Below are 21,596 nucleotides of genomic sequence, written 5' to 3'. Positions count from 1 at the left end.
AAGCAAAAGGGTTGCCTCTGCCTGGATGTCCCTTCGGGGCCACCGGAAGCCGCCCGCCTGCCAGGGCATCGTGCCAGCGCCTCGGCTTCCTGCCAGTCCGTGGCCGCGGACTGATTCACCTTCTTTCTCAGTAGGCCGAAGTCTGTCTTAGCCACTGGCAACTCCAGACAGCCCTCGCGATACAGCTGGCCCTGCCGGCGGCCTGACCACACGTGGCTGCAGGGAGGCTGGGCACGCACCCCGACGGCCAGCAGCGGCCACGCTGGCTGTCAAGCCTGAGCTCACCGCCTCACGTGTGCTCAGTGGGGCGATGCCCCGCAGGAGCCAACGGCCGCCCTAGGGGGAGCGGCGAGCGCCAGCGCCCGCAAGTAGCGAAGAGCCACTGGCCGCCCGTCCGCCCTCACCCAGGCCGCTCTGCTCACCTTGAACCGGATGTTGTTGCTGATGAGCTGGTTGCCCTTCATGAAGTCCTTCTCATTGCCGCGGTTCTCGGTGACCACGGGGAAGGCGTGGTGGACCGTGGTGCGCAGGATGCTGACCAGGGACTGGATGCGGGTGTGCGGGTACACGTAGGTCAGGTTGGGCTCCATGATGTCGCTGGCTCTCAGTCTAGTGGGGGGCGCCAGTCTCAGCAGAGAGCCCCTCTTCTGAACCATCTCTTGCGCTCCTTACACACACCCCGCAGTCCTTGGCACGTCCACCCCCTCAGCCCAGGCGGTTCCGGGCTGGGAGTTCCCTCCCCTGGGCTGCCACACTGCTGGGGCGTGACCCCTCAGTCCACATGCGTGTCCCTCACTACCGACCCCTGCAGGATCGGCCCCCCCATCAGCTCGCCTTGGCACGTGCCACACCTCACCACTGTGCTGCTCACTGAATCACAGAGATTTGTAGGAAACATCTGGGGACTCCTTTAGACCGTGGGGCCCCACAGATCAAGCCAGCGTGCTCACGCACTCACAGGTGATCAGGACTGAATGGGCATCAGTGGGGGTCTGGGGGCCTCGCGGCGGGCAGAGGCAGGTCTACGCACCAGACCCTTCTGGAAAGCCTGCTGCCCACAGCTGGTGGGAACCCCAGACACGGCAGCCTACACTGCTTTCGGGCTGGGGAGCGTTTGGTGATGCTGCCATCACTGCTGCTGACCAGACACGTCATGGGGTACACACGAGGCTTGGCTTAAACACTCAACCACACGCAGGCTGCATCTAGAAGCTTCTCTTCAGATTAACCAGAATGCTACAGGAGCCGAACCAAACCGCCGAGCAGCCCGCCCTCCTCTGCCCCCACCCTGCCCGAGTGCCCAGCCCCCTGGGCTCTGCAGCACCCTCAAACCTGCGCTGTCTGGAGAACGTCCCTGTTGCTATTCACCACTCACCTTCTCCACCCAGGAACCGGAATTCCCATGCCCACCCGCACACCCACAGCCCCGGCCCCAGAGCCCCAAACGCGAAACGGTGCGACACTGGCACAGCTCACTTGTCCATCTCCACGTCGGTCTCCCACTCCAGAAGCGGCACGCCTCGCAGGCCCACGTGGATGTCGTAGATGCCCTTGTTGAAGAGGTCCCCCGTCCACTTGGCCACCTGAAACACAAGCCAGGGCTCGAGGTCACGCTGCGGCGGGTGACCTCGGCCCCAGGCCCGAGGCGACGGAAGTGGCGCTCACCATCAGGGTGATCATGATGGGCAGCCCGTACGTGATCTCGTTGGTGGACTCGACCAGGATGACCGTGAGGCTGATGGTCATCCGGACGGCCCCGCCCAGGAAGGCCGCGGCACCGATCAGGGCGAAGGTCCCCGAATAGATGTGGCCCAACCCGATGTAGCTGGTGGGAAGAGAAATGAGGGCGGGGCGGCTCAAATCCCACTGCTGGGGGGCGCGGACCGCGCACTGGTATGGGAACAAGTCGGGGGGCGCGGACCGCGCACTGGGGTGGGGGCATGTCGGGGGGCGCGGACCGCGCACTGGGGTGGGGGCACGCACACCCTTGCTCACGGTACCTCTTGAGGACACTGGCGACCAGGCGCCCAAAAGCCGCTCCACACAGCAGAGACGGCACAAAGAGGCCGCTGGGGACAGAGAGGCCGTACGTCCAGCACGCGAGCAAGAAGTAGAGGACGAAGAACAAGGCCAGAGTGAGGGGGCTGAAGGTACCTGCGAGGCGAGGGCCAGCTGAGTCCCAGCAAAGCAGCCTTCCTCCTTCCTCCAGAAGCTTCTCTCGGGCTCCACCAGCCTCCACAGGAGGCCCGGCCCGTCCCCCGGCCCCCTCGGCGGCTGCCGGGCCCTCCAGGCCAGCTCACCTGGACGCTGGCGGGAGCCCTAACCTCACCGAGACTGGCGCGCAGAAGCCAAGCTCCGCTTTGGCTCGGGGTGGAGTGGGGACGGGGCCACTCACACCCGGCGAGCTGGCCGGACAGATACTCACCATCCTGGTGGAAAAGCTGAAGGATGGCAGACTCCTGGGGGTTGAAGAAGAGCGTGGCCATGTCATTGTAGGTCTCATTGGGGCAAAAATAGGTCTTGACACTTGAATTCACGTCTTCGGGTGAGACCTGAGAAGCAGGAAGTTAGGAGTCGCACGGGGCACCCAGCCGGGCCTGAGTCTGCAGCAGTGTCTCGGCGAGGTGAGGTCTGGCTGGCAAGTTACGCTTGAAAACTAAACAGGTGGCGAAAGAGGACCCAGAGGCAAGACCAGCCCGCCGTGCTGCAGGCTCTGCATTTGAGGATGAAAGAATCAGGAGGGTCGCGCCCAGCACACGCGTGGTGAAAGGTCCCTGGACTTGGTTCTGCGTCCTCAGGGCGGATGCAGGATGCAGACGTTGTGACCCCGGCTGCCCCCACCCCCCAGCCCCATCTGGCTGAATAACATCTACAGTGGGAAAAAGGAGACTGACGCTCCACACTTCACTCCTACTCTCTCTACTGTGGACAGGTGGACTCTGGCCGCCTGGCTCCCTCGAGGGCGAGAGCCTCTGCAGAGGGACGGCCCCCGCCTCCCCGCCCACACAGCACGGGGCACGCCCTCCAGACCCGTCGCCGGGCATGCACGTGGAATGGCTTTAAAAATTCCTAAGACACAGATTTTCCTGCATTCAGTTCTACTGATGACACCCGAAGATGCCCTCATATGGACACTGTAATGAGAACAGGTGCCAGTTTGTATAATTCCATCAGGTGAACCCGGCTGGGAGAAGGGCAGACTAAGGCTGCTCTAGGGAAGAGGGCAGTGCCCCTATTGGCAGAACCTGGCAGGGGGAAGCTGGCAAAGGAGAAAGTGCACAGAACAGTGAGTGGGTGAAGCTGAGGCCATCCCTCGTTCATCACCACGGGCAGGCGCTGTTTCCAGAAATGCCTGGAGGGATGCCAGTCCCATAGGCTCTCTGGAGAGAGGAGGACTCTTTCCCGGCAAGTGCACCGAAAAGCTTCGAGCACCTGCTGGAAGCCAGGGCATCTGCTGAAACAAAGAACAGGCTGACATCAGGTACTTTTGGCTCTCACTCTGCTGCTCTCGAATGAGCCTGGGAAAGACTTTGATTTTGTGACACTTTAGTTTTCTTGTCAAGCAGGAATAAAACCTACTCTGAGCTACCAGTCACTGGCTGAGTGATCTTGGCAAGTCCTCATGTGTAAAATGGGGAGAACACTACCCCTGGCCAACACGGCGGTGGTGGAGAGTATATGAGACCACAGATGCCAAGCACTCAGGACACCTGGCATACAGCAGACACCCCAAACGTCCTAACACTGACAGGCGCGGACAGTCCCGGCATGTCCTCTAGCGGTGAGATTTACTGAGTTCTGGTCAACCCATCTGACCCCAGGATTCCTTTCCATCTGCTTGGCTCTGAGTCCCACGTCAGTGTTCCTGGGAGCACTTTGGAAGCGACAGGTCTCAGAATGAAGCAGCCTAGGGAGTAGCCAGCAACATTTTTTTCTGTAAAGAGCCAGACAGTAAATATATATTGCAGACTTTGTAGGCCACATGCAATTCTGGCATATTCTACTGCTGTTTTTATTCTAACGCTTTAAAAATATCAGTCATTCTTAGCCTAGGAACAGAGAACAGGCAGTTGCCAAGGCCAAATGTGGCTGACCAGCCTCCTACATTCCAGCTGTTCACAGGCCGTTCCTAGGGGCACTGAGGGCCTTGGGGTACTCAGGCGCCAGGAGAAGACAGGGCACAAAGAGCGCACTCCAGCCTCTGCCCTGGGGAACGCCACCACACACTGTCTGCCCGTGGCCAGCTCACAGACCCACAGGGTCTACTCAGCGAAGATTCTGGAAAAACACCAAACTGCCAAGTGAGAACCAAAGGATGCTGGGAAGAGCCACCAAGGAGGCATGCCTTCCCCCCAGTCACGTGGAGGAGGCCGGTGGGCATTTCAGGGAGAGGCAGAGAGTCAACAGGGGCTGGAAGAGGTGAACTCAGCTTCCTAAGCTTCCGTTTTCAACTAGGGGTGTGTGTGCATGTTCTGTGGGCCGGATGGCTCCCCAGATGGGAATGTGCATGTCCTCTCCGGGGTAAAGGCGACCACTACCCCCCTCTCTTAGCCACCTGATCCAGCGTGTGAAGCGACGACCCCAGTGGCTGTTAGTTCTAAACACAGGCACCCATTTCTGGATTGTTCCTCGCAGGGGTAGGACAGAGGGCGCGGGCGCACTGGGGTTACCTGGAGCTGGAGTGAGCCATTACCCAGCTGACTCGAAGACGACATCGGCCGGCATTCTCCCAACACCATGGAGGCCACAAACACCACCACGGTGGTGACCAGGGACACCAGGAGGCTCTCCAGGACTCTGGAAGCAAAGTGTCGCTATTGGCCATGCAGAGATGGAACTCAGTGACCATCCAGCCTGCCCGTCCCTCACTGCCCCAAGCAGGCCCAGCAGCCCCTGCATGCAGTGCAGCTGCACAGGTGTGACTGGACAGCCACCTGGGGCCTCTAGAGCGTGGACAGCTGGGCCAATATGACGGCTGCACACCCGCCTCCTCTTGCCAAGAACAAAGTAGCCTTCCACGTCAGGTGCCTGGGGCCAGTCTCCTGGACCCTTCTGTCACGGTCAGGTCAAGGGCGGCTGCGAGTCAGCCGAGCACTGCTGTCAGTGTGGCTCAGACTTGGCCTTTGGGCCTGTCCGAGAGCAGGGCGAGAAGCCCGTCTGCGTTCTAGCCCCAGACACGAGGCACTGGTGGGGGGAGCAGGGTCCGCTCCCACACGGCCTCCGGGGGCGAGGTGGCCGGTCCCTCGGAGCGGAGGGAGCCTCGGCGGCTGGGGCACTGCACAGGTACCTGACGAGCTTAGGCTTCGGGTGCACGTTTCGCATACGGTACTTTGCAAGCCTCTTGTTCAGGCAGTTGAATGTGGCTCCCAGGAGGCCCCCAATGACCCCCATCACGATGAAGAAACCCAAATCCATAGCTGTCCAGAGATGACATTTTTTATCAGAGTCAGAGCACTGAGAGAAGGGGCAAGGGAGGGAGAGAGAAAACCAGAGCCCATGAGACCAGATGGACAGAGGCGGAGGCAGGGCGAACGCCAGGGGGCGGTGCTGGGCCCCCGGGCCAGGCGTGGGCAGGCACAGGGGCCGGAGGGCGGACTGGCCGACGCCCGCGGCCGCCACACCTACCCTGCTCACCACTTCTCTAGGCACTGAAGTTTAGAGCAACTTGCGCGGGTCAAGTTAAGAAATCCGGGGGGGAAAGGACAGAACATACCTTAAACTCGCCGAAGTTCAGCAATCCAGGGAGCTGGAAGGAACCCCAACTTCCAAGCTGAATCCCAGAACGAAAGAAGTTGAGGGTGAAGGTGGCAGACATGGCGCAAAAGAGCTGGGGGCGGGCGACAGACAGGCGCTCAGTCGCACACGGCCGCTTCTCCCGAGCAGAGCCTACCGCTGGAGGCTGGCCTAAGGCTGGGCCCGGGGCCACCCCCCAAGTGGGCCAGACCTGGCACGAGCCAGGCTACCAGACGTTTCCATTCCAGCAGCGCCCTGTGGGCCCGATCCTGGGCTGAAGGGGCAAGGAAGCGCCCGAGGGCGCACCCGGCTCTGGGCGGGACCCGGGGGCCGAGTCCCCACTTTGCCTGACACCGCGGCCAGTTTCAGGGCTTCCTGTCGGTGATTCCTCCACAGCAGCTTGGGGGTGGGGAGGACGGGAACGCGGGGAGTCTGCAGTTTGGAGATTACCCCAGATTCTCTAGGGCGCCCGAGAATTACGGGGCGCGGCTAAGCCGCGGCTGCTCATGCGGCTCCTCCTCACCGCTTTCCACGTCAGCCCTTGGTTCCAGAACGACGAGCCCTCCTCCAGGCTGAACAAGGTACCCCCGATGGGAGCCCCGAAAGCCGCGGCGACGCCGGCAGCTGCCCCTGCCGATACAAAGTCCCGCTTGTCTCTGAGGAGGGAAGAGAAAGAGCTGGCTGAGCCATGACCGAGCCCTGGGGTGCGAGAGGCCGCTTCTCACCGCCTCGCTCCCCCACCTTCCCCTCAAGCCCTGCCAAGTCGGGCAGACCAAGGCAGGTAGCGCTGGTCAGGCAGACCCGGGGCACACAGAGCTCGCCAGCCACAGCCCTCCCCAGGCGGAGGGGCTCCCCGAGGTCTGAGACAGAGCGAGCGAGGGGCCCCGGCACCGCCTCGCGGGCGGGTGGGCGAGGCCGGCGGCCCTTGGAGACACGTTCTCCCCAGCCCTTCTCAGAATCGCCGGCTCGGCTGGGAGGGCTGCAGCCGGGACCTGTGTGTGCCGAGTCGGCCTAACCAGTGTAGGTCAGGGCCGCACACGGCCCGCTGGTGAGGAATTCCAGAGAGAAGCGCCCCGCCAGCCCTGAAAGGCGGCGGCAGAGCGAAGCACTTGGGGAACAAAACACTCTTGCTAAGGCCAGAACGCGACTGCTCGGCTGTTCTCAGTCGGACCGTCTTCTCGTCGTCTGCAAGGGTCTAGGCCTCGTGTCCCAACAGAACAGGCTGTGCTTGTGTTCAGGATAAGCCAAAGCCCCCCTTCCGGCATGGGGCTCCCCGCGAGGCCGCCAGTGAGGCCACCTGAGCTGGCCACGGCCCACACAGCACAGAGCGGCAGTCAGCGGCCAGCTTCCGAATACACCCAGGTCCTGACTTTCCCATACCTGTCGCTTCGGAAATAGGGGAAGTTCAGCTGGATCTTGCGTAAGGAGAGGCTCTGGCACTGAAACGGGGGAAGACAAAGACGGGGGCTCAGGAACCTGCAGCCCGGGCGGGGTGGCCTGAGCACCCGACAGAAGGGCCGGAGGGCCCAGAGGGCGAGTCCAGAGCCGCAAGTGGGGAGTAAAGAAGTTACCACGGACGGGACGGGGCAGGGCGGGATGGGACGGGGCGGGAGGGCCTTCTTTCCCACCCCACCTTTCTGGGGTCTTCGGCAAGTGACAGTTGAAGGGGAAAGCGCCACCCGGGGCCTGGGCGAAACTGAAGGGGTCAGCCGGGAAAGGGGCCCAGAGAGGGACCTTGCAAGCGTGGCAAAGCCCCTCGCTGCCCAGGCCTGGCTCTGCCTCCTCGGGGCTCTGGCTCTCCTCTGGGAGGCGGCAGCAGCACGAGCTGAAAGACGGGGCTCTGGGGAGAGAGGCCCTCGCGCCTCGCCCGACTGCCGAGGGCCGCGGGGCGCTGAGAACGGGGTGGGAGTGCCGCGGCCCTGGGCAGGCCCCTGCTCCTCGGGAGCCTGTCTCCTCGTCTGGGAGCATCTGGGAGCGAGGAGGAGGATGACAAGGAGCCTCATGACAAGGAGCCTCTTGAGTGTTTCGGTTCAAAGAAGGGGGGGCAGGGGCGCACCCACGTGATGCCTGTGTACGCCCTCCCCGGCCTTCCTGTGGCCTCCTGGGGCGGGGCAGCTCTCGGGCGATATGGGATGCTCAGAGTGGCTGGGGAGCCCCAGGTGACTTTCATCTAAACACACAGTCGTTATGTTATGTCGCGTTTCCCTCTTGGGGCACAGCAGGGCCTTGTTTGAGCTCGGAGGTACCTGTGGCCTGTCCTCCCTGAGGCAAACCCCCCAGGAGGCAGACGGCAGTGTCCTCAGCGCCCACCGACATCAGACTCCCCAGCACGGAGCTCCTAATGGATTTTTCCAAACTCCAGCACAGGCCTGCCCAGCCCGGGGGCCGCCCCGAGGGACACCCCCTCCCGGCCCACCAGCCCTCACCTGAGGCAGGCCAGCTCCCACCACCGCACCACTGTGGACCATGGGGCCTTCCTTCCCCACAAAGAGCCCTGAGAGAGGTGAAGAGGGAGAACAGCGGTCAGCACAGAACGGCCTCTATATCAGGAGACTTTTCTCCTGCAGGCTATAAAACCGAGATGATCCTATCACTTTGTAAGGGAGAAAGCGAGCCAAATCCCATCAAGTAAGCTCTGTTTAAAGCCCTGTCACAAGGGCCACCTTGGTGGTGCAAGAGGTTAAAGCGCAGCACTCTGAAGCTGTCCGCAGCCCCTGCAGCACGAGTTCCATCCCCAGCCAGGGAGTGACCCGCAGGGAGCGGCAGACCTCTCCTGACCCGCCCGCTGCCCCCCTCAGCAGTACATTTTGTCCATCTGCCTGTTCTGCTCCCCACTCTGTCTCTGGTGAAGCCTCTCACCCCCCACCCCAAACCTCTGACCTGTACCTCAGTTCTTTCATGCATGCATGCATAAATAAATCTTAAAAAAAAAAAAAAGTCGTGCACAAGAGACAAAGCACTCTTTGGGCTAACCAACGAAAGCCCCTGTGCCTTTTTTGTACAACCAGAGTTGTAAGTTTAAGTATCTCCCACGGATCCTATTTTGCCTCTTGGCCCACAGCACCCAGAACACTATCTGGCTGGTTCTACAAGAGGCGTGCTGACAGCTGACAGTCAGCACCCGAACCGACAGGAGGGCACTCTTCTTCCGAGCTGGGCACGTGGGTGGGCGCCTCCTGCAGCGTCTGCAGTGACAGTGGCTCATTGATGCAAAGTGCCGAGACTCCCCTGAGGGCCCTGCAAACCCCAACCTGTTCACACACACGATTCCGGCATCTCCGCCCCTACACAGGGGGTGCAGAGACAGATGCCTCCTTACCTCCAGCCACGCTGAACAGCACCCCAAAGGCTTTGCACAGCAGGGTCCGGAGGCGGACAATACCCGGCACCTTCACTCCGTTCAGGTAGCACTTGATCTCGGGGATCCCGGAACCCGCGGCCACGGGCTGACGGGGAGAGGACGAGCACCCACAAATCACAACCCATGGGTTCTAGAGCCTACTCACAACACTCTCACCGTCCAGAGGACAATGGAGTCTCTTCATTAGCTGCATCAGCCTCACTTGTTGGGTCTGTTCAAAGGAAGTTGCTGGCCCCCCTAGGTTGCTGACTTGTAGGGGACAGGAAGACTGCCTGCCTAACATGGTCCCAAAGACTCAGCCTTGCTAGGGAGCCTCTTAACAATGAATGCAGGCCCCCCACATCTGGAGACTCAGAGCTCACTTGTTAGAGGGCGGCCCGGGTACCCGTGGTTGTTTAAAGGCCGCCGGCAATTCAAATGTGCGGCTGAGGTCTTGAAGTCCCCTCCTAATCGAGATCTTTCCTCTTCAACCTCACCAGGGGCTGAAACTTCACTTGCAGAAACATCTCTAAGTGAACAAGAGGCCACTTTCTGCAGGCACCTGTGTTTGAGGCCTGAACCCATTTCTGACATCCCAGAAATGGAGATGGTGAACCCGAGTGCCAGCACCCAAAATGTCGTAGGAAAAAGGCCATGCCCCCCTCACCTCAATGAGGACCAGAAGGCTGGCCAGGAAGACAAAGGTCAAGTTGAAACCCAGGAGTTCAAGCAGGGAGAGGGCGAGGCAGCCTTTCTGGCTACATTCTTCCACGGCTGCGGAGAAGGGGTTAAGGGCCTTCCTGCTGTGGTGGGGAACGGAGGGTGCTGCCTGTTCACTGCACACCTTCCTGTCTGCCATACATACATTTTTAAAAAGCTGCCGCAATTGGGCCCTCCCTGGCGACACAACAGGTTAAAGCACAGCACTGTGAAGCTGTCTGCAGCCACTGCAGCCTGAGTTTGATCTCCGGCCAGGGAGTGACCCTCAGGACACAGCAGACCCCTCCTGTCTCTCTGCTGCTCCCCTCAGCAGTGTATTTCAGTCCATCTGCCTGTTCTGCTCCCCGCTCTGTCTCTGGGGAATCCTCCCCCTGCCCCCCATACTTCTGGCCTATATCCCACTTTTTGAATGCGGAAATAAATCAATCTTTTTTTTTTTTTTTTAAAACACTGTGATGTCTTCACTGTCTGCACTGCAGCACCAGGTGCCCTTTTTAAATGAACGATTTCAAATCTTAAAAATCCAAAGTAGCACCCACACCTCATAGGTCCAGTCTCACCCAACTCAACACTACGTCATCTTTTTTCCAGATGCTTTAAAAAGTAAAACCTTAAATGCCATTAAAGAACAACCACCTTCATGTTTCTCTTCTCCCTCCTCGGAGAGACACCGCTGACCTGCGCTGACTGTGGTCCTTCCGGACACTGCCCTCTGTCCAGGTTGCTCTAGGCTGTTGGGGTCCCTTCCCACTGGGCTCTATTTTTACTTTTTTAAAATCCCCCAACAAACCACCCATGTCCCTACCCCATCTGCCTCCATCCTCTATTCCCTCCACCTTTTCTCCTACCTCCTTGATAACCATTATCTTCTTTTTTTTTGCTAGGTTAGCATTTTAATTTTTTCTATTGCTGTGTGTAACTGTTTCTTAAGTACTGGTATTCAGATGGGGAAACCTCTGAAATCTGTCTTTTATGTTTTGACTGATTTCATTCAACAAAATCACCACAAGGTTCATCCATTTTGTGCCAAATGCCAACATTTCATCTTTCTTCAGAGCTGTGTAATATTCCATCAGATATATGGCTTCTCTATTCATCTGTTGAAGGGTACCTGGGTAGTTGGGCCATTTCCTATAGGGTTACAGTTCTTTTCTTTATTCTGGATTCTAATTATTTGGCTCTTCAATGTACAGTGAATAACCTCTCTCAGGCTGTGCTCATTTGGTTTGTGGTGTTCTATTGTTCTTTGTGGGTTTTGGTTTTCTGAATAAGAATATTTAATGTAGTCAGATTCATCAGTCTTTACCCTTTTACTTCATGCCTCTGGATTTGTAAGAAATGATTCCTTATGTTTAATATCATGTGGTCTCAAGTATAATTTTGCCTATTTGCATTTTGACCCCACCCAGGATTTAATTATAATATGTATATAAGTAAGGTATTTTTCCATATATATATATATATAAAGTCAACGTCCAGCATCTTACATTCCATTGCTTCCTTGCTGACTTCTACCCCTCATGCTGCAATTCACCACACTTCTATACACCCGTGGGCCAGTTTCTGCTTCTCTGTTTTTTCCATTGGTTGAACTGCACCAATCTGACAGTTCCAATTACCAGATCTTAAATCATGGACATCTTGATATCTAAGAGGGCAGGTTCCCTGCCTGGGGTTCAAATCTGTCCTGACTTCATTTAACCCTTGATTCTTCCACATGAATTTAGGAAGAGAATGTTCAAATTCCACAAAATAACCTACCAGACCTTTGATGGGTCCTGCACTGAATTTACAGGCTGGTGAGGCAAACAGGCATCTTTGTGGCATTTGTGTCTTGCTAACTGTGAACCTGAGACGCTCTCTAGTGTCCTTTGGTGCCCTTATGGTGATTAAAAACCTAAAGCCCAATGGCTAATACACAGCTCTTCAAAGATGACATCTAATTTAAACTCTTAGTGGGCTGCCCTGGTGGCCTAGGGATAAGGCTCGGCGCTATCACCGCTACAGCCTAGTTGGGCCCCGGCCAGGGAGTGACCCACAGACTGCAGCAGACCCCTCCTGTCTCCCCGCTGCTCCCTTAGCAATGGATTCAGAAAATTGGCTTGTTCTGCTCCCCACTCTGTCTCTGTGAATCCTCTCACCCCCCGACCTCGCCTCTAGTCTACACTCCAGTTCTTCTACACAAAAAATAAATAAATAAAATCTTTTAAAAATGTTAAACTCTTTTCTGGGTAAGAAAGCAAAGTCAACGACTGCTGACATCCAGCGACACCGAGGGCTGAGCAAAGGATACAGGCTTGCACCACTCCAAACTTGAGCTGCGTGAAGAGGCGCACAAAGAAGTCCACAAAGAGACCCACCTGTGAAGAGCAAGCGAGCATCACGACCCCCAAGCCCACCCCCATGCTGACGACTAGCGACAGGCTTCCCACAAGTGGCAGCAGATCAAAGGGTGAGAGAACCAGCAGCAAGAGGAGCTGGTGCTGCCTCAGGAAGGCAGGCCCGCTTTTCTGCAGCTCGAGGGCCAGACCAAGTGGCCAGCAGCCACAAATGGCAGTCGGGAGGAGCCTGGCAGGACAGCAGCAGGGAGACAAAGATTGGATGCTAACACTGAATCTGTTACAGGGATTCAGAGGCACAGCAGGACAATACTGACATTTCAGCACGACAAGTAACCCAAGTTCCCCGTAAGGGCAGGCACTGAACGCTACTGAAGAGGCGTCCTGAATGGTCTTTAGTAAGATGTCCCTGACTCTGAATTTCCTACAGTGAAAATGTGACGAGCGATGTGAAGAAAAATCGTGCTTGGTTCTTGAGCCTGTTAAGACGCCTCAATGATACTTCTAAGCCACATCTCATAGTATTGGACTTGGGATCAGTCCAGGAAAATGCTTAAGAAAACATAGCCCCAGGTCAGACTGACTGCCTGTGCTCCCTCAAGATTAACATGATGAAATTCTAACCCCCACTGTGGTGGCATTAAAAGGTGGGGGCCGGCCCTCCCTGGTGGCGCAGCGGGTTGAAGGGCTGCATTGAGAAGCTGTATCTTCTTCCTTTTGTGTTCGCTTGCTGCCTGCCCCGGAGGAGACCACATGGCGGGCCAGACCTCTCCTAGCCCGCCCGCTGCTTCCCTCAGCAGTGTACTTCGTCGATCTGCCTGTTCTGCTCCCCACTCTGTCTCTGGTGAAGCCTCTCACCGCCCCTGAGCCTCTGGCCTGTACCCCAGTTCTGTATGAATAAATAAATCTTTAAAAAAAAAAAAAAAAAAAGGTGGGGGCCTTTGGTGGGCGATTCGATAGATGACGAGGGCAAGAACTTACGCCTGGGAACTAGTGTCCTATCAAAGAGACCCCAGGGATCCCCTTTCCCTTGGCCACACGAGGGCAGTGCCGAGACAGCCGGCCGTGAACCAGGAATTGGGCTGTACCAGACGTGAAAACTGTTGGCACCTTGACCTCGCCCTTCCCAGACTCCAGGTCCGTGAGGAGTAAGAAGTGCCTCAGCCACCTAGGCGAGGGCTTTTCTGCACCCACATGGGCTGAGGAGTCCCCTACTCTGATGCCATACTGGTGGAGCATCAGGCCTCCTGGTGGCCTGCTCATAACCTTCCGGCCTCCAGGCCAATCCGAGGCAAGCCAGATGGTCCAGAGCCCGTGCTGCTAACCTCGCCAACGCTGCCTGGTATCTTCTTGTTTGTGATTCATTCGTGAAGGCCCGGACCCTGTGCAGTTAGGCTCTACCCACACTGGCCAGCTCTACTGTTAGATAAACGAGCACTGCCCAGGGAGGCGGCCCAGGCCAGCACAATACGGTCCTGAGAGCAACAGCGTCCTGTCAGCGGGCCTGCTATGCTAAAAGAAAGGGCACGTTCATGGCTGTGCTCCCACGATTTCGCTTTTCCCCTCAGAGGGATGCCTGGGCGCTCTCCCAGTACACCGCCCACCTGGGAGGATCACCCCAGACAGCCTGGAAGACCGGTCTGGCCCCAGGCGCCGAGTGCTTGTAGAGCAAATGATTGCATGGCTTACTTTCATTTCACAAAGCAAAAGCACAAATATGAGAAACAGTGTCCAGCTTATAAATTTGAAAAGACAAAAGGGAAAAAGGAAAGCGTCTCTGTTGTAGCAAGAAACAACTTGCAGGCCCGGCCATCACTGGCCCGGCCAGAACGCGCCCTCTGACCCCTCCCCTTCTCCCCCAGGCCCCGCCTGCTCACCAGGCCAGTGCAGACGCCAATGGCAAACACCATCATCCACTTCACTGCCTCATACCTTCGGCCTTTCTGTGTACACAGGAAAGAGTGGCTCAGTTTGTGACAGGCTAGATCAGTAGCAGAAAAGGAACGTCTCTTGGTCAGCTGTTCCGAGATTAAATTCTGCATGGGCAGCAGGTACAGTGCACAGATTCTGGGAGGGTGGGGGCTTTCTGGTGCTGGAATAAGGACTCGTAGGGTGGGGGCATCTGCCCTGATTGTGGGGACTCAGGTTGGCAGGATGAAGGTCTGAAGAGCAAATGGCAACACCTCATGAAGGGACCCAAAGGGGCTAGGGCATTTACCAGAGCATTTAGAACAGAAAGGACAGCTGTGTTAAGACCTCTTCTACCGTAAGAAATTGACAAGGGGCTCACCTTGTTATCCATGGTCTCCAAAACTTCCAGGTAAGGGTCATTGATGCAGCGATCATAGTCCAGACTCTGAAAGAGGGGCATGGGAACAAGCGGGTCACCCCCAGCGGGGAGGGGTGAGCGACGCCTGGGAGGGGCTGGCCCTCCCGGTTGGGGCGCGGCGGTCGGGCGGCGCGCAGTGAGCCACCGCTGGCCCTCAGACCTCGCAGCGCCTCGCTCTGCACTCCTCACGCCTAACATTTCAGCAGCCCTGCTCCAGGCTCACACCTCAACAGTTTTCAGTTACCTATTTTTAAACGTCCGGTCTCTGACGAAACAGCGAAGCAGAGCTGAATAGGAGAGCTTCAGCATTCGGTGCTACTACCCAACTTGATTCAGTGACCAAAACTTCAACAGGCCGGAGCCAAATTAACTTAGAGAGTCGATTAATTGTAAGTATCTTTTCTTGTTGGCGTCTGGGAGAGAGGGGTGAGTCACAAGACACCCGGACCTGGAGCCTATTTTAACAAGCCACTCCCGGCTTGTGTTCGAAGAGCACATCATCAGCCCGGCTCTTGCACGTCCCATGACTGCAGCAGGGCTCCTGCCACTGCGCTTCCCGGACACTGCAGGTGCGTCAGAGCCGTTTCAGAGACAGTTCAAAGGAGATTTCACTTCTATACGGTGTGGGAGGAGCGGCAGTGTGGAGACAAGGAAGATGGCCTGCCTCATGCTCTCCGCTTCCCGAGCCTGTTCCTACTTCCAGGGCAGCTAGTGAAGCAGGTGGGCGCCGGCCCAGGGCCACGCTCCCAGGTGAACACAGGTGTAACGTATGACTATTTATTCCCTTTCTACGATGACGCCAAATTCAAATTCCTGATTAACAAGGGCACTGGAGTATCACTAGGTGACTAAGTCAATCATCACAAGTGCATGTAGCAGCAAAACGAACAGGACATGTCTTTGTAGACAGATGGGGAAAATGTACCAAAATTAAGTAAAAGAGCAAAAAAGCTAAGAATAAAGCAATAAAGCTAAACACAGAATGGAAAGTACACTATCCCATTTGGATGAAACAAAATCAAGGTCATTTTGCATTACTTGGGATTGTCCAGCAAACATCATGTCCATTTTTTTTTAAATTATAAAACAAAACACCACAGTTGGTAAAAAAAAAAAAAAAAAACATTTCTGCTGGGAAACCAGCCTCATCTCATCTGGAGTGATCACACAGACACACACACTTTTAAAAATCAATTAAATGACATCCCATTCTGGGAACAAATGAAAATACTGAAAAACACGAATATCCTTCAGATCAGATAGATATAGAAGTAACTGACCAATTAATTATTTGCTTGATGGTTTTGTCCAAAGCGCCATGACTCCTTAAACACTTAAAAGGCTACAGAAACACATACTACGGCAAATCAAGTGAGGCAGAAAGATGAGTGGCCGCTGGGGTGAGGGCAAGGGGAATGGGCAGTGACCACTAATGGGCACAGGGTTTCTTTTGGGGATGAGGGAGATGTTCTCAAAGCGACTTGCTGGTGGATAGATAGCTCTGTGAGACACTGAAAAACCCCACTGCCCTGTAGACTTTTAGGGGTCAGCTGTACGGTAAGTGAATTATAGCCCAAGAAAGCTGATAAAAGGGCACTTACGGGCCCTCCCTGGTGGCGCAGCGGGTTAAAGCACAGCACTGAGAATATAAAGCCGCTTCTGCATGAGTTCGATTCCCGCCTGCCCCGGAGGTGACCACATGGCGCGGCAGACCTCTCCTGACCCACCCGCTGCTCCCCTCAGCAGTGTACTTTGTCGATCTGCCTGTTCTGTTCCCTACTCTGTCTCTGGTGAAGCCTCTCACCGCCCCTGAGCCTCTGGCCTGTACCCCAGTTCTGTATGCACAAATAAATAAATAAATCTTTAAAAAAAAAAAAAAAGGGCACTTACAAGTCCAGGGCCAGAAACTTGCCCTTTTCTTTTTTTTAGTAAACTTTAGTATTAGTTTTTTAATAAATCAAGACCTTTGACATTGGAACTATGAACCAACAGACTCTCTGATCTGGTTTTTTTTTTTTTAATTTATTTATTCATACAGAACTGGGGTAAAGGCCAGAGATGCGGAGGGTGAGAGGATTCACCAGAGACAGAGTGGGGAGCAGAACAGGCAGATCGACGAAGTACACTGCTGAGGGGAGCAGCGGGCGGGTCAGGAGAGATCTGCCGCGCTGTGGATCTCCTCCAGGGGAGGTGGGGATCTCCTCCAGGGGAGGTGGGGATCGAACTCATGAGGAAGTGGCTTAAGCTTCTTAGTGCAGTGCATTAACCCACTGCGCCACCAGGGAGGGCTGTCTCTGATCTGTTTTTAAGGTTAGATACTGCTGCGACTTCACTATGACTAGCTTCCTTTTATTTCTGCTGCATATACTGCTTTCTCGGATGTGGGGATGAACTACTTTTTCTTTATTAAATTTTTTTTTTCAAATGAAATGTTTATTGGTGCTCTGCAGGGTTGCTGCCCTTGGTTATAAGAAAATGGCATCTGGCTGTGGGTCAAATTGGGGTCAAAATGCAGCTCGTAAAAAAATAAAATGATCTATATTTGATCATTAAAAAAATGCAGCTCAGGAAGGACACCTTACTGCTCACACAGACAGCAGGGGGCTCCGCTTGAGAGGTGCCTCTGAGTAGCTCAAAGAGCCATATAGTGAGTCCTCACTTAATATCACAGTATTTTTCAAAACTGCTTCTAGGACCTTCTCTGCGAGCTGCACAGAAACACTAGGGCCTGGAAAGGGCCCTGGACCACTGATGAGGAGAAAGGAAGTCAAGAAGGGGATTTTAACATCTTGTAAGACACCCAACTTATGGGGAAAAAAAAAGAGAGCCCAGTGTGTACCATAAGCTTCTACGGGGGAAGAAGAACTGCATTTTAGAAAACTTTCAACAGAAGGTTTTCTAGGGACACTTAATGAAAATAAAATCTGAGCGGACTTCTCTGATTAACTGCCTAGCTAAATTTGCTCCTATAAAAACTGAATGCTCTCCAGAAGCTCATACGAAGATGGTTAATTAAGAAATATTAATGACTCATGTGAAAGAACATTAACCCATAAAACTGACACTAATGTGCATTACAGCTAAAAGTAAATACATTACAGATACAAGTGCAATTTAGTGAAAGGCGCGAAGGAAACAGCAGGGTAATGGAGCAGGGAAGTCACGGTGAACTCCCAGGAGTAGGACGAAAGCTTCTGGAGAGTCAGACAATCCAGTCAGGATCTCACCAGACTCACTGAGGGACTACAAGGAATTGGCCAAGGCAGGTGTCTTACACTAATTCTTGCAAACCTCTCAATTACGAACAAGGAATGTTGCGTTCTTAGGTGTGAAAATGGTATTGTATTATGCTAAAAGTCATTATCCTCTAGAGATGCACGATGAATTATTTATGGGTGAAATGATGCGACGTATAGAATTTCCTTTGAAATAATATGGGGGGATGGCAGCATGAATATAGGCTGGGCGTGCGTGGAGCCACTGCTGAAGCTGTGTGATGCAAACAGGGGATTTCACTATCCTGTTCTTTCAGTATTTGAAATTCTCTATAGCAAAAGTTTATTTTTAAAGTCCATGCTACTCTACAAATTATAATGGGTTCACTAAATTTTACAGCAAAAGTCAAATGAAATGCTGGAAAGAAAACTTGTCTGGTTATGTTACTGCTCTAGGATAGTGAATTTTTTAAAAGAAAAAACGGATTAAATATATATGATTAATTCTACATCTTGGCATTAATCCCAAGGAAGCAATTAAGGATGAACAAGAAAGGATTTCTACCACTGTGTAGTTCATCACACAGGAAAGTCACAATAAAATCCTAATCCTCTTTAAAAATATATTATAAAAAGTATCCAGCAATATAAAAATTGTTATCAAGTAGGGGGGAAAAAGTGTATTTAATAGAGCTCACTTCTGATAATTAGAAAAAGCACATGTGTGAGTATAAAAAAAGAATATTTAGTAAGGTGTTAACAGTCATCTTTTTGAGTGGGGTTATGAGTTTTTCTCTAGCATCTTCTTGTGAATAGTTTAAGAATTCTCTATCACAACCATAGCTTGTTTTCTTTTTTTTACTTCAAAAATCACAGAGATGTCATCATGAACCGATCAAATGATAACAAGACACATGTGCAAAGTTTCTAGCAACACTGCTTTTACTAAACACACACACACATACACAAGTCCCATATTTGAAATCCAGAATTATGATCAAGAATATTTCAGAGAGAAACTGCTTGGGCAGCAAGCAATCATCTGGAGGCCAAGTCTCTGAGCACACACACACAACTCTACAAGTTGTAAAAGAAAATAATCTGATGGTAAATAAATACTCAATCCAGGTTTGGGTGCCAAACACCCAAGAAAGTGTGGAGACATAAGGCCTTTCCTAGGGAGAAGTTATCTCTTACCACTCAGTGCCTGGATAGAAGCTCAGAGAGCCTCTCTGTGGGAATCCTAATGCTTTGATCCGAAGTGACCAGGTCATTCCTTAATTGTGTGACTCAAAACAGCATCTAAGAATCTCACCTCATAGTCTTTTCTTGGAAGGATTTCATCCTCTTCCTCTTGGGTCTCTCCAAGGATGGTCTAGAAAACAGAACCACAGAAGGAAGACCCTTTGAATGATTACAAGCAGAAAGAGGCAAAAAATCAACTGGAACCATTATCATCAAATGGTGACAAGACCACACACACTCAAAAACTGGGACAGAGAGGGAGTAATGTGGGTGGGGTTCTACAGTCTTCCAGCTGAGCTCATTATTACAGACGGATTTTTCAGTCACTCTTCTCTTCAGGATAAGCTGTTCATTGCAAGCTTAAGGGAGGTGAAACTGTCCATCCGACAATGCTGAATTTGAAATCAGAAAAGATCTGTCAACTCTGGGGACACTGCAACTCAAGTTTTCCCAGGGTGCTTTGCAAGGGGAAGCGGATAGTCAGTGACCCAGAAAGGGTGAGGGATGGAGTGAGAAAGGGCTGCAGAAACTAAGCCGGCTGCACCGTAAGCACAAAGTCCAGTGAAGAAGCTCATCCTGAAAACACTTGTTTCATTCAAAACTCCCGATGGCAATAAATACGGAAGAAATGAACTAGAGGCGACGCGGACTCTTCCTCATATTCCTGGGAGAGGATATGAGAAAAGACCTCAGACTTGTTCACGTGAAACCTGGCAGATGCTCGGAGAGCTCAAGCCGCGGTCCCAGGGCCCCACCCGCTGCCACCTGCAGGCCCAGTCGGCCCGGCCCCACCCCCGGCGACGCCTCTCGCCGTCCCTTAGCAACTGCCCCATCCCCATCCCGGCTCCACCCTCTCCTCACCAGCTCCTCCGGGGTGCGGGTCTCCCGCTCGCCGCAGCAACAGCACCACCTGCAGCAGCAGCACAGGGACCCCCTGCATCCCGCCATCTTTCTCCTTTACTGCCACTCCGGACCCCTCTGCCAACCCCCTCCCACTCAGGATTCACGCTCACGTGACTGGCCCCGGGAGGGTCACGTGGCCCACTCGAGCTTGGGGAAGAAGACAGGGAGTGGTTGCAGACGGGTGGAGCGAGGGCTCGCGTCACATGACGGCGCGGGAAGGCTTCCAACCAGACCTCTGGGCGCGGCCATGTTGGGGCGGGGCTTCCGGTCGCCGTACGGATGTTTTCCGCCCTCTCGTCCCGCCCCCCTTAGCAACCAGATGCTGCGCCCCGCCCCTTCCCGCGCGCCCCGCCCCTCCGCGCGCGCCCCCACGGCCGCCACTCTGCGGCGGCGGGCGCGGGCGCGAGCTCACTCGCAGCCACGCGGGACGGGAGGGTGAGTGATGGCGACCCTTGGGGTCGCTGGTGGGGAGACTCGGGGGCCACGATCGGGACTTGCTTGTGAGCGGGAGCGATGGGGGGCGACCGGTCCGTCTAGGTGTGGGGGCTGGAGGCCCCTCGCGCGCTCTCCGCGGATCTAGGGTAACTTTCACGTGGCTGAGACCCCAGACGCCGAAGCGAAGACATTTCCGCCCCCAGCCTGGACGGAGGGGCCCCGTGAATAAGGCGGCCCTGAGAGGAGGGTGACAGAGTCCCCGGGGACCCGGGACCCGGCCTGGGGGGGGCGTGGGGGGCCCTGCCCCGTCCCCGCCGGGGGCCCTGTGATCCTGTGACTCCTTTTCTCGTTCTTTGACCTCGGTGCGCCACAGGCGGTTTTCTGTCCCCAGAGCCTCAAACCTGCCTTCTGCCGGGCCCCAGGCAAGGAAGAGAAAAGCGCTGTCCCCAATGGCCACTGCATCGGGCTCCTCACAGGTGCCCATCAGGACCTTTCAGGGAGCTGGGGCGGCGGGTCCTCCCACTGCTCGGTGCTCAGCACAGATTAAGTCGGGCCTGAGTGGGTGGCAGAGGGTTATTTTGATAATGGAATATATTCCCTGAGCCACTGGGGCGCAGTGAGTGGTGGTGGTTATTACCAAATGCCAAGCACTGGGGATACCACAGGCAGGACACTGGACCCTGGTCTCAGGGAGCAGGGGAGGGGCAGGAAATAAACCTGTGACCCCCTAATTACAACTCAGGGTATTCTGGGTCCCCAACTCATCATGGACAAATAGTGGCACATGAAAGTTGGGTATACAGTGTCTTCATGAAACAAGTGAGAGACCCTTTGCTGGGGCTTCTGGCCGCGCCCCCCCCCCCGCCCAGGTCACAGAAAGGCCAGCCAGGCTGATGTCTACACTGTCCCTTCTCTCACTCCCTATGGCCATCCCTGCTGAGAAACTGGAGTTTTAGCTCAGAATCAAAATGTGTACCCCCCCAGAAGCGTTGGCACAAGTGACCTAGTCTGCCATGACTCCTTGGGTGAGCCCAAGTGTGTGTCCCTGTGTTGTTTCTGGGGAGAGGTGCAGTGGATTCACGATTTTCTCATAGGACCCACCTAGCTGTGGACAGTCCCTGACAGGGATGACCTTGTCCTCACTGTCCCTCTAATGCTGCACGTCACAACACACCAGACTCTCACGACCGTGTGTGTGCACAGAGCTGTGCAAGAGTCATGTCTGGTTTTTAAGTTACTTATCTGTCTTCCCCCATCAAACTGCCAAATGACCCCAGGCCCCGTTCGCTGCTGTGGTTTCTGTGGCTCAGGGATTTGGATGTGGTAGCTGCAGTCCC

General features: G+C 54.8%; 1 protein-coding gene across 1 annotated transcript; it reads right to left on the bottom strand.

Moving 5' to 3' along the window:
- On the bottom strand, positions 1–19,898 carry CLCN6 (chloride channel, voltage-sensitive 6). Its single transcript, XM_012722598.1, has 18 exons — positions 19,783–19,898; positions 18,992–19,051; positions 14,423–14,488; positions 14,010–14,075; positions 12,087–12,153; positions 9,741–9,847; positions 9,053–9,179; positions 8,160–8,227; positions 7,114–7,172; positions 6,257–6,389; positions 5,714–5,827; positions 5,288–5,454; positions 4,671–4,797; positions 2,426–2,552; positions 2,001–2,154; positions 1,666–1,825; positions 1,477–1,583; positions 1–609 (listed from the first exon to the last, which is right to left on the bottom strand). Exons 1-18 carry the CDS (start codon positions 19,867–19,869, stop codon positions 300–302), a joined length of 2,106 nt encoding a protein of 701 aa, XP_012578052.1. The 5' UTR covers positions 19,870–19,898; the 3' UTR covers positions 1–299.
- Positions 19,899–21,596: the final 1,698 nt, after the last annotated feature.

The sequence above is a fragment of the Condylura cristata genome, unplaced genomic scaffold, assembly GCF_000260355.1.
Source record: "Condylura cristata isolate star-nosed mole 26May11 unplaced genomic scaffold, ConCri1.0 scaffold00008, whole genome shotgun sequence".
NCBI classification, from domain to species: domain Eukaryota; kingdom Metazoa; phylum Chordata; class Mammalia; order Eulipotyphla; family Talpidae; genus Condylura; species Condylura cristata.
This window is presented reverse-complemented; position numbering and strand designations above follow the sequence as displayed.

Coding starts and splice junctions, on each gene's coding strand:
- CLCN6 (XM_012722598.1), bottom strand. CDS start 19,869: ATGGCGGGATGCAGGGGGTCCCTGTGCTGCTGCTGCAGGTGGTGCTGT. Junction 14,489..18,991: donor TTCCAAGAAAAGACTATGAG/GTGAGATTCTTA, acceptor CCCCTCTTTCAG/AGTCTGGACTATGATCGCTG. Junction 14,076..14,422: donor TGGAGACCATGGATAACAAG/GTGAGCCCCTTG, acceptor CTGTGTACACAG/AAAGGCCGAAGGTATGAGGC.